A 12,848-nucleotide genomic window follows, 5' to 3' on the forward strand; every position below is an offset into this window, starting at 1 on the left:
TTCCTTAGGTAATGGGGCTATGTGTGTCTTCAAAATTCTATCTACTTTTATGTGTTTTTTATGTTTTCTATAAAGAAGTGGTATTATTATTCATAAGTGAATAAAGTTTATTTATGACAGTTTTGGTTAAAATATAGTAATAGTTTTGGTTAATACAGAACATTTTTCCCACTGGAGGGAAATCAGACCTTACCTTAACAACCTTCAAGATGCCTTCATTAGTTGTGAGATCAGTTTGTATTTCAAACCAGTTCCCATCATTTCCAGAGGTAAAGAAATACTCTGCAAGCCAATTATCTGTGAATTCTTCATCCAAATCTATTACTTGAAATCGAAGCAAGTCAGAACTTAAAGTGTTTTCCTTGATACTTGCTGAATACTAAAAAAATAAAAAAAAATTTTTTAAAAAAGCAAAATTTAAGACTCACTGGCAGGTTTTATCTAAATGAATTATATTCATTCTGAATGGCATTAGTCATTAATTCTCTAATTATGTATTGCCTCCTTGCTGGTTACTGAATTCTCATATTTTACAATAGCTTATTTTAAAAGAAAAGTGCAGAGAGCTTAAATAAAAGCCAGCAAGCAGGCAAATCCTGGATTAGGATGGCAAGGTATAACATAAAAAAAATATATAATTATTTTTCAAGGAATGAAAGGCACACCTGCAATTCTGTGAAGCTTGGGATATTATCGTTGACATCTTTCACTTTAATGCTACATTCACATTGTGCCGCAAGTCCTTCTCCATCTTTGTCTGTACCACTCACAACCAGATGATACTCGCTAACTTGCTAAATTTGGAGGAAAAATAAAGAAAAATGATTAATCTCTAGTGCCAGAGATACGAATGACAACTACTTGCTTCCCATGGGAAGGAGGTGAAAATATTCAAGTTCGTGGTTCATTCTCTAGAAGGACCACACGCACTTCATTGCCCATCATAGAGGAGGTATGTGGGGCTCTGGGTGGTTAGGTGGAAGTCTTTATGAGGCTAGTACAGGTTTTCTCTGAGCTTCTTAGGGCAGGATAGTACACTTAGCGCAAAAAGGGATAATGAGGATGGTGGGATGTTTATCGGAGGGAAACTCACTTACAGAGCTTCCCTGCTGGTCTGTTTGGAAAATCACTTGTATAAAAGTTATACAGAGTCTGATGGGGTAGCGTGCATTGATGGAGATGTGGTGGTAGGACAATGGAGCAGAGAGAGGAACGGGATTCTTTAGTATTCCGGAAGTAGGAGTAAATTTGAAAGAAGTCAGGAGAAAAAGCATGACACCAGAGAAGGCTTTACTCCAGATAGAAATTTCTCCCTCCATCTAAGAAATTTCCTTCTCCTCCATCATATGAGGGATTAACCCCGGTTCAGTCTCTGTTGTACATGCAATACCTTCCCTTAACTCCCCCGCTTTAACTCCCACAGGTATGCTGATACTTGTTTCCTTAGGTACAGTTGATTGCGCAGGTCTCAAGTACACATCCCACCCCAGCAGAATCACACTAGGATGCAAGGAGTTTCCCTAGATTGGGCCACGTGAGTCCTGGGAACCTCTATTCCTTCCTCCTTTCATTCTCAGGTAGAAAGGAGTCACCTCTCTTAGCATTCTTACAACAGAATCCTGAGTTATTGAACGCTCCCCAGTGCCTTGCTTTACCTCTCGATCAAGTGAACTGGTCAAAGTGTGGACTTCTCCGGTGTGTCTGCTTATGAGGAACATGGGTGTGCCTGCAGGTTCCTGAGAGATAATTTTGAAGGCAATTATAGAGTTCAAGTGGTTTGGCTCATCTGCATCTGTGGCATTTAGGATCATCACCAGTGAGTCTAGGAATACAGAAGAAGTTTATTAAAGAATATGTAAAGATTGACATTATGTTCACATGAAATGTTCGGCACAATTTCAAACTGATCTTTGTCATTTAAGATCTTAAAACTAGAGGGCTTCGCTGGTGGCACAGTGGTTGGGAATATGCCTGCCAATGAAGGGGACATGGGTTCGAGCCCTGGTCTGGGAAGATCCCACCTGCTGCGGTGCAACGAAGTCCGTGCGCCACAACTACTGAGCCTGCCCCTTAGAGCCCACAAGCCACAACTACTGAAGCCCGCACGCCTAGAACCCGTGCTCCGCAAGAGAGAAAGCACCGCAAGGAGAAGCCCACGCACCGCAAGCTGCTCTCCGCAACTAGAGAAAGCCCGTGTGCAGAAACAAAGACCCAGCACAGCCAAAATTAAATAAATAAATAAATAAAATAAATCTATTTAAAAAATTAAAAAAAAAATCTTAAAACTATCTGTGTGGGACTTCCCTGGTGGCGCAGTGGTTGAGAATCTGCCTGCCAATGCAGGGGACACGGGTTCGACCCCTGGTCCAGGAAGATCCCACATGCTGCGGAGCAATTAGGCCCGTGAGCCACAACTACTGAGCCTGCGCGTCTGGAGCCTGTGCTCCGCAACTAGAGAGGCTGCGATAGTGAGAGGCCCGCGCACCACGATGAAGAGTGGCCCCCGCTTGCTGCAACTAGAGAAAACCCTCGCACAGAAACGAAGACCCAACACAGCCAAAAATAAATTAATTAAACAAAAAACTATCTGTGTGCTAAAAAAATATTACATGTCACTTGCAATATCTCTTACTGTCTCTGTCAATCAGGTGAGCTGCGCTGCCTTCCGTAAAAATCCTCCACTTCTCACTAAGCCTTGGTTGGTTGTGTTGAGGTTGGGACTATTTTCTCTTTATTTTTTCCCTTGCTGGTTGGACTTATAATTCTCCCTTCCCCCCCATTATCCAAGTAATGAGTGTATCTCTGTCCCTTATAATCTAAAAAAGCCCAACTGATGCATCCAGGTTGCCTAAAGCCACCTCCTTAGCTTTGTGACTAGGATAAGCTTTGACTTGATAACAATCACAACTTGGAAATATAGTACACTGGCAGTGGACAAGTAGCTCAACCACAAATATTAGAAAGGAAGACTCAGGTTATCTCGACGAATTTTTCTTCAAAACTACTGATGAAACTAAGAGGATAAATTAGCTTGTAAAAATGATGTACTATAGTGATACTTGTATCTGAAAAAAAAAAATTAAAAATGGTAGTTAAGACTTACTCGAAGCACTATTTTCTTCAATTTCACCCGTGAGCACACTTTGTGAGAACACTGGAGCATTGTCATTTATATCTAAAATTTTGACTGTTAGTATAAATGGTTTCTCTACATCTTGTCCCAGGACACTGAGAGCACGACAGGTAATCTAGAAAAGGAGGGGAAATGTTAATTAACATTCTACAAACTTTAGTTTGCCTATTATTAAAACTTGTAGAGACAAGGCCTCTCCTGGCATGTACAGTGCTTTTGTGCAAAGAGGAAAAGTATTTCCCCAGAGAGGAGACAAAGCAGGAAAAAGTGCCGACTCTGGGCGTACCAGTTGGGCAAATTGCCCCTTCCTGCAGGCTGGTACGTGTCTCCTGGCAGCATGAAGCTCTTGGCAAACAGCGTGCTGGAGTTGAGCGCTCATGCACCCTCCTGGGGTATTCCTTCAGGGGCACAACCATAAGGGGAGGCTCTTTGTTTTATTTTATTTTTTAATTTTTTGGCCATGCTGCGAGGCATGCAAGATCTTAGTTCCCCAACCAGGGATCGAACCTGCGCCCCCTGCAGAGGAAGTGCAGAGTCTTAACCGCTGGACTGCCAGGGAAGTCCAGGGGAGGCTCTTTGTAGAGGGACTAATATTGTTATTTGTCGATGGATGGATTCATGCACTGATCTCTCTTCTAAATTAACCTCCTAAAGCCACTGTGCACCAGGGGAAGGGTGGCCGATATCGAAGACACAAACTTACTTGGAAGCTTGGGGTTACCTCACGATCAACTATGGCTGTTATGTTAATTTCTCCAGTGTATTTGTCAACAATGAAGATTCCCAAAGGGGGCTGATCCACTCCTATTCCAGAAATGTGGTAGGTAATATTCTGGGTTGCTTTGAAGTCTGAAGTAATCTGTAGCCCAAAATACCGAAAATGTTAAGGTGATCATCACTCAGGCCTATTCCTTCCCCTCCTCTCCTCCATACTCTCAAGTCAGCTATTCATTTTATTCACACTTTCTTGACACTGTGCTGTTTCCTTTTTTGCCTTGATAGATAGTAGGAGTGTGAAATAAACTCAAATTTTTGCTTCTGTTGACCACTATGGACCAATGTGTCGTTAATCATTCTGGCTTTAGAATATTTGCCCAGATTGTGGTCACCATGGTGATGTTAAAAGGTTGAGAGAAAGTCAAGGACACTTAATATTGACAAGGCTACTTCTGGATGCTCCCTTCCTTCGCAGGTAACATTAAAAAAACAAAAAAGACATTTATTTTAGTTTAAAAAGGAGGAGCTGGAGAAAAAAAGGGAAAGGGATTATATAGTAAGTGTTAATATTAGAATGCATTGCTTTTGTTATTATTTTTTAAACTTTTTAATAGGGAAAACTTCAAATATATTGTAAAGTTAGAAGAATATAATGAGCCTGATATATCTCATCACCCAGCTTCAACAATTCTGAATACATGGCCAATGTTGACTGTCAACCATCTTTAATTATCTTATTGCTGTGTATTGGTATGGTATGATTTCAAATCCACTTAAAAATAAAAATCTAAGAATACAGTTGTTTTGTTCTAAGAGTGAAGTTGCTTATGTTGAGAAAGCTGTGTCAGGATGTTGTCATGGACATCTGTGGCTGTCAATAAACACTCAGTAGCTCAGCTGTTGGAGAGCAATGTTGGGGGCTTATTGATACGAACATGTGGAGCAGCCATAATGGCTGGGGGACATTTAAGCTTTAAATATCAAGAGATTATGAGGACCTCTTGAGAGTGTTCAGTCTGGGCAAGGCAACTCTTTGCTGACCTAAATAGCTCTCTTGAAGACCTAGGGGCATTATTAGCTCCTGCCTGGGCAAGGCAGCTCTTTGCCTGGCAGTGGTGAAAACCACGATCTTGCTTGCCAGTACCACCGCCTCTGTTCCCTAGTAACGTGCTCTAGTGATAAGGGACTTGTGTTTTTGCACTGGACATCAGCTTGTGGTTGACTAAACTGGCTCTCCCAAGAACCAACTTGTAGAAAAGTACAGCTCAACTACATTTGTACTCTATTCCTTTAACCTCTCCCTTGCCTGGAACAATAGTGTGATTAATCTACTTGTGGTTAGGAGTACGGTATTTATTGGTTTATTGAGAGACATTATCTTATATGTTATTGGCTTGTGAAATTATTATAACTCCTGCAGTGAACCCGTGTTAAATAAATTACTGATAAAAATCTTATTCTCTGAGCATAATTTGCTGCCCCAAACAAAGCACTTTCTATATAATTTTTCTATTTGTTTGCTAGAATCTGAATCCAAAAAGGTGTATCCATTGAAATTGATTGAAATGTCTCTTAATTATGTTTTATTACTCTAGAAGCTATAGCTCCTTCATCTTTCTCTCTTTTAAATTGTTATTACTATTATTACTGTGTTTTTTGTTTTGTTGAAGATACCAGGTTATTTGTTCTGTGGGCTCTTCAGTCTGCATTTTGCTAATTGGAATTGCCATATTATTTTAATTTACATCTAGTACATTTATTCTGAAAACGTTACTTCTGCTCATAAGACTTACTGTGGCAATTGGATTTCTTTTTGAGTTGTCTTCTTCTTCTCTGCAGGGTCTTGCAAATTTCACCCATTCACGTTTGTATCTCCTTTTGCCTTGTACCGCTGTCTCATATTCTCCATGTTGTCCTTTTGTCTTATGTAAAAAGGGATTCCATTTTATTATGCACATTGTTGGAAATTTTTGCTTTGAGTATTAATTATAGACACCTAGGTTGAGGAGCCTCCTATGTTTCAAGATCTCTCAGACTGTTAAATATCTAATTTTCTCTCCCTCACACTGTCAAGCAAAGAAGAAACATTAAATAACTAGAATAGCTACAGAGCTGTATGATTTTTAATATTAGCATTTAATTATATTTTATATTTTCTATATATATTCCACAACGTCTAACTATTCTGTGCATAAAAGACAGGTTTAATGAAAACCTGTTAATTTATTTAAGATAAGAAGAATGCATGAGATAAGTTACAATAATGACACGTATTCTTGCTAGTATTTAAATATTATTAGGTTAGCAATTAGAATTTTAATTATATTTTCACAATTAAATTATTAAATAATTTAAAACATTAAATATTTATTTTTCCTGAGTACAATTTTAATTTTTTAACCTGTTACTTTAATTACAAAAAACTTTTTCATACTTTACCTCTATTCTCAATTCTCCATGAACCAAAAGGACCACCTGTAGACATTTAAATAAAGTCAAATTAAATGTGAATTCTTCAAATAAGTAATTATATAAGATAATAATCCTGGTTTTTACATTCTGCTGTTCATATTGTAGTTTGTTTCTATTTCAAAAGAAGTAGATTTGGAGATGCAGTATTCAAAGGGCAAAATCCTTCCAAAAAAAAGAAAATACTCTTCGTATAAACAAGTTCTTTCAGTTCTTTAATCTGACTACAGCATTTCAATGATACACAGGAGAATCTATTGGACTTTTCAAAATTCTAACAGTTGTTGCAGCAACCCGACATTTCTTACCTGGTTGCTCTATAAACACTTCCCGGGAGCTATGGAAGCTATTGCTTTGGGAAACAATGATGAGCATCATTGTGATAAGCTTCAGAAAGTGCCATAGGAGATTATTAAAAGCCATGACTTACGCTACTGACTTGTACAAAGGCAGTGCTGTATTAGTTAGTTGCAATTGCAAGGTAAGGCATATAGTCATATAAGAGTGGAGAGAGTGGAAAGGAACTAGTCTAATTTAGAGAATGAAACGTAAAAGATCGGGATATGCTATTCCAACCACTAGTGTTGTTTTCTGTGGGACATGGATCTGCGCATCTCTGCCTTACTAGTTCAATTTAAATTTGAGCTTAATATTCATACTGATTTGAAAAAAACTAAAAATAAAGGTAAAATGAAGCCAGGTGGGCCAGGGTCTTCACTTTCTCAAGGGCGTACAGGACCTTCATCTGTGTCATTTTCCCCCTGGAATGCATTCTTCTTTCCCTTCACACACTTAAATATTACTCATCCTTTAAGATGATTTCAAGTTCCAACAGTCTCCATGAAACTGTCCTTACTGATGTCTCCTTTTCTCAGTTTGTACAACACATATTCTATAACATGCAGTTTCGCTCGTAATGGTTTACCATGATTTATTATTTCTTATGGCTTTATGTGCATTGTGATATCAAGCCAAGAGAATTGCAAACTTCCCAAATCATTGCTTCTGTATTATTTTTCTTCTTGCAATTCGTACAATACCTGTCCCTCAGCAGATGTTTTGTGACTCACGGATTACCTAATCTGAAGAGAATCTGTTAGGGAAAAGATTGTGAAAAATAAATCAGAAGAAAAAAATGACTTTTTTTGTGCCAGTTGCTATTCATAGAGCTTTATGTTTACTCTCTCACTTAGTATGGCAGTCGTCTGAAGGAGATTCTATTATTGTAATCCTTATTTCATGGATGAAGAAATGGAGACATGAGAGAATGAGTACTTTGCCCCAACTAACAGCCCCAGGAGAGCCAGGATTTGAACCCCTGCAACCTGACTCTAAAGCGTGCACATCACCACTACACTAGATTCTAACCAAAGTCAATGTAAATAAATAGAAAAAAAACTAGTCATAGAAAGAAAGTTATATGATAGTCAGTTTAGATTTCTTCCTGGCAAAGGCTGCAGTTATTCCTGAAACAATGTAGATTTATTACATTGTTTATTTTGGAAGGTTATAATAAAGAGGCAGGTCCCAGTCTGAACCAAAGGAATAATCATACCAGACATAGAATGCCAGGACCCTTCCATTCTAAAAATTTCAGTAAAATCTTTATTTCAAAGGGTGTTTTTTAAAATTGTCATGAAAAAGAACCATTACTTGTGGTTCTAACAGGTCTCAAAATGATTTTACAGCTTTGCTGCTCTTTATTAAACAATATCATGAGTTACTTGGGAGAAAAGACCAGAGCAATGTAGTCATTGTACTACTTTCTCAGTTCATAAGAACAACTCAGCCACACGTGAGAGGAGGGATGGACCAGGCACAATCTCTTTTACAGGAAAACCAGAAAGAGTCATCCAGAAAATATGAATCATGTTTGTACTAGCCCCACGGAGAATGATTCTTCTAGTAGACATTAAGACATGATTTCTGTTTTCCTGGGAAGCAAAGGAAGGACAAACCCTGAACTATGGAAAATGAGCATTGCAGACAGGTGTTTCTTACTTGTTCAATCATTTCAATGAATCAGAGCCCTTAGAGAAGTCACTCAGCCAGACCTTTACTGTTTCCCATCCTCTCTTTTAAAGTCAGGCCAACAAGAATGTTCTCCAATTTTAGGGAATATAGTGAAAATGGGATTATTTTTGTATTTCTAGGAATATGGGGCACTTCTGAATAATGCAGTGTTCTTTATATGTGTATTGAGACATATAATCATAGGCTTACATTATTTCAAATAGTGTTTTAAAGAATCTTTCCTGGGCTTCCCTGGTGGCGCAGTGGTTGAGAGTCCGCCTGCCGATGCAGAATACACGAGTTCGTACCCCGGTCTGGGAAGATCCCACATGCCGCGGAGCGGCTAGGCCCGTGAGCCATGGCTGCAGAGCCTGCGCGTCCGGAGCCTGTGCTCCAACGGGAGAGGCCACAACAGTAGGAGGCCCGCGTACCACAAAAAAAACACACACAAGAATCTTTCCTATTTTAGTTAATTAATACTTATATGTGGCTACTTAGATGTTTTAGTTACTTTGTTCATATAAGTATTTTGAATATGTAATAAATATTTCAATAGCTTCTTGACAATGTAAATCAACTGAGTTTTCTTTTTTTGTGGCCTAGAGTCTAGGAAATACCAATGTGGAGAAAACACTCCATATCTTGAGAATTTCTTTACTTTTCTTTCTTCCCTTTGTTTCCTGGTTATTTTTATAATTTTTTTTTTGTTGTTGTTTGTTTTGTTTTGTTTTTGCGGTACGTGGGCCTCTCACTGTTGTGGCCTCTCCCGTTGCGGAGCACATGCTCCGGACGCGCAGGCTCAGCGTCCATGGCTCATGGGCCCAGCCGCTCCGCGGCATGTGGGATCTTCCCGGACCGGGGCACGAACCCGTGTCCCCTGCATCGGCAGGCAGACTCTCAACCACTGCACCACCAGGGAAGCCCTATTTTTATAATTTTGACTACATGGTTTTTAAAGCATTGATATGGTCTAAATACCTTGGCATACGTAAGAATTAGAAATATTTTATTAAAAGCAAATGAGATTATTAGGTTAAAAAGCATATGACATAAAGTGATTTGATATTCACATGCCCTATTTGCTAATTAAAATGTATGTAGTTATATCATTAAGATTCCTATTGAGTATGGTAGGTCCACAATAAATATATTTTGAGGATATGGGTGACTGGATTTTTAAATATCATATATAATAACAATTGCTTTTTACTGAGTTGGCCAAGGTTTTGTTTAGAGTAATCTGATACTTTAGTGTGGGGAAGGACAGACTATTAGACTGTGCATTGGATCCACGGAGCTAGTCCTAGCCAGGCTAGGGCATGGCCACTCTTCTCAGAATGGGATAAGAGTGGATCACACCCACTCCCCTCTGGGAAATTTATAGAATGAATTGGGTAATTCAAAGAAATCATTACAAATTTTAAACTTGATTTTTTAAAATTATTAATTATTTTTGGAAAAATTCATGAAATATATATACATAGGTTGGTGATATTATTTTTATAATTGGTTAAGTACAAAGATTATTTATGTGTCAGATCATAGAGGTCATTCAATACATGTTGGAATAAATTTCATATGTACAATTCAGAAGAAATGAGTGATTTATATTTTATGATACCTCATAGCTTTATATATAGAGAGACTTTTTAAAATAAAAATTTAAAAACCTGGAAGTATTTTAATAAGCTTTGTATTAATCAAGGCAAATTCTTTAATTGAAAAAAATGATACATGTTTAATTACTTAAAAATTAATTTAGGACAGTTCAATTTTTAATAACTGATGTTTAGAGTAAGCTCAATTTAGAAAGTTAAGCCTTGTGTCATGATAGAGGTGAAAACAAATACCCATGGCTGTTTTCAAGAGCTCATTTTAAATACTGTGTAGGATGCAGTCAAATGTAGCAATAGAAAATTGGACACTGGATCCTGAATCCCTGAATTAAAATCCCAGTCTCACCAGGTACCAGCTGAATAACTTGGGAACATTACTTAATTTTTCAGTTTCCTCATCTGTAAAATAGAAATAATAATTCTACTTTATAGGTTTGTTGTGAGGATTAAATGAATTAACACGTCTAAAGCATATAGATGATCCCTAGCCTACAGTAACTGCTTAATAAGTGTTAATTACTTTTGTCCAGACTTTTAAAAAAAGGTGTAAAAGAGCCACTGTGATATTAAGTGACCTTTTATTATTATTATTCATGTCAAGGCACGTAAGGACTTTCTCTTTCTTGAGCATCAGAAAAAGATAAGAGGGCTTCCCTGGTGGCGCAGTGGTTGAGAGTCGGCCTGCCGATGCAGGGGACACGGGTTCGTGCCCCGGTGCGGGAAGATCCCACATGCCGCGGAGCGGCTGGGCCCGTGAGCCATGGCCGCTGAGCCTGCGCGTCCGGAGCCTGTGCTCCACAAATGGGAGAGGCCACAATAGTGAGAGGCCCGCGTACCGCAAAAAAAAAAAAAAAAAAGAAAAAGAAAAAGATAAGAACCAGAGCTCCACCATACAATTGAGTAGGTTGCTCCTTGCACAGCTCCAGGGGGCACTGTTCACATTGTAGTTTATGTGAATGCACTTCCTGGCATTGTGCAGTGTAGAGCCTGGCCAACTGTGCAGTGGCCATGCAAGAAAAATGTGCATGTTATACAAATTCAATTATTCATAGTATAATTAGGGATAGTAGCCAATTGCCTATGTAATTCTTGTGGTGAACTTTCCAAAGCAAGCCCTCACCTTAGGCTATCAGAATGACTCTTTTTTTTTTTTTTTTTTTTTTTTGCGGTACGCGGGCCTCTCACTGCTGTGGCCTCTCCCGCTGCGCAGCACAGGCTCCAGACGCGCAGGCCCAGAGGCCATGGCTCACGGGCCTAGCCGCTCCGCGGCATGTGGGATCTTCCCGGACCGGGGCATGAACCCGGGTACCCCGCATCGGCAGACGGACTCTCAACCACTGCGCCACCAGGGAAGCTCCAGAATGACTCTTAACAGGAAAGGAAGAGACAAAGGCTAAGAAGTTTATGAGAAACGTCATGGACATTGAGTGTTCTAAGTGAAAACCGGTTTCGGGTATTAAGCAAGTGGGAGCGGTAATAGGTGGAAGTAATGACATCTTTCCTAAGTTTTGCTCAAGTCAGGCAGGGCTGGCTGGAATTTCTTGGCAAGGTTATTCTGATTTTAGAATCTTAACTTTCGGAAGGGCTCAGGAGGAAATTAATTTTCATATATTTATTAGTACTGGAAATTGGATTGCTTCATCAATCAAGATTCATCTTTATTACTAAAATATTACAAATAATAGGAATTAGAGTCTTACAAAGCACTTTATGTTTTCCAGAGCACTTTCCTGTGCACATTGCTCCTTTATTCTTACTGTGGTCATTCTCATTAGTCAGGGGGATATGATTATTCTTATTTGACAGCTAAGGAAGCAAGGCCTGGAATGAGTCAGTGGTACAGGCATAGAATGGAGTCTGTGACTTAGCTTTCATATATTACCTCTCTAGGCAACACTTGTATGGTCATAGGTTGGTGTCATTAACTCAAAACCTCCAAACAGGTCTTCCAACTTTCAGACCCCACCCTTTAATAACAAAAGATTTGCTTTCCCACTCCACAGTGCTTTTAAAAACATTGTTTTTTCCCATCACCAAGCTATTTCGAAACTCTGGGTGGCTCCCCACTTCTAAAAGGGTTTCATTACCCTTCACAGAATGCACTTTTCAGTCTGACCCTCATCTGCCTTTTTAACTTCATGTCCAGATTCTCCAATGCAGACTATCATTCCAGCCAAATCAGTGTGTCCATTTCCTCTAGGCAAGTGCCATAATTGCGCCTGCCTTTGCATGTGCTGGGCTGACAACCGAAGATATCTCCCTGTGGCCCATCTATACTTATCAAAAAGCAGCTCAAATCTCACCTGGTCCATGGAGCCTGGTTTGCCTACCTCACCTCTGACTGACACTGCCTTCCACTAATAGCATTAAGAGTAGACCAGCACCATCCAGTTGAAATATAATAACCACAAATGTGAGCTGCATATATAATTTTAAATTTTCTATTATTCATATTAAAAAGGTTAAAAAGGTGAAATTAATTTTATTAATATATTTTAAACTAATATGTCCAAAATATTGCCATTTCAATATGTAATCAACATAAAAATTATTAATGATAAATTTTACATTTTTTTTTCATACTGAATCTTCAAAACATGGTGTATGCTTTATACTTAACAGCACATTTCAATACAGATCAACCACATTTCAAGTGGTTGATAGCCACATGTGGCTACTGGTTACCATATTGGAAAGAGCAGGTCCAGACCTCTCAGTTTAACAATTATGTATGAAGTTATATTGTTGTTTAAATAGCTTGTGTGTTTGTGTATGTGTGCCTGTAAAATTTTCCTGAGGGGAGCAAAATGTTCTAACCCCTCATAGCTTCTTCCATGACTTCCATTATAGAGGCACCGTGAGGGGAAGTTATAGTTGAGAGAGACCTCATTCAATCATTC

The 12,848-nt window shown here is 38.8% G+C and overlaps 1 protein-coding gene and 1 long non-coding RNA gene across 2 annotated transcripts in view; one reads left to right on the plus strand and one right to left on the minus strand.

Annotated features, from left to right (window-relative positions):
* Positions 1 to 12,848, plus strand: part of LOC115863564 (uncharacterized) — a 173,438-nt gene that overhangs the window by 32,879 nt on the left and 127,711 nt on the right. The window lies entirely within an intron of this gene.
* Positions 1 to 12,848, minus strand: part of DSG3 (desmoglein 3) — a 29,209-nt gene that overhangs the window by 14,779 nt on the left and 1,582 nt on the right. Inside the window, 7 exon segments of the mRNA XM_030876478.2 lie at positions 194 to 379; positions 666 to 794; positions 1,656 to 1,822; positions 3,104 to 3,248; positions 3,837 to 3,992; positions 5,644 to 5,772; positions 6,290 to 6,325. Of these exon segments, the coding sequence (XP_030732338.2) occupies positions 194 to 379; positions 666 to 794; positions 1,656 to 1,822; positions 3,104 to 3,248; positions 3,837 to 3,992; positions 5,644 to 5,772; positions 6,290 to 6,325 (948 nt within the window).

This window comes from Globicephala melas, chromosome 13 (genome assembly GCF_963455315.2).
Source record: "Globicephala melas chromosome 13, mGloMel1.2, whole genome shotgun sequence".
Classification (NCBI taxonomy): domain Eukaryota; kingdom Metazoa; phylum Chordata; class Mammalia; order Artiodactyla; family Delphinidae; genus Globicephala; species Globicephala melas.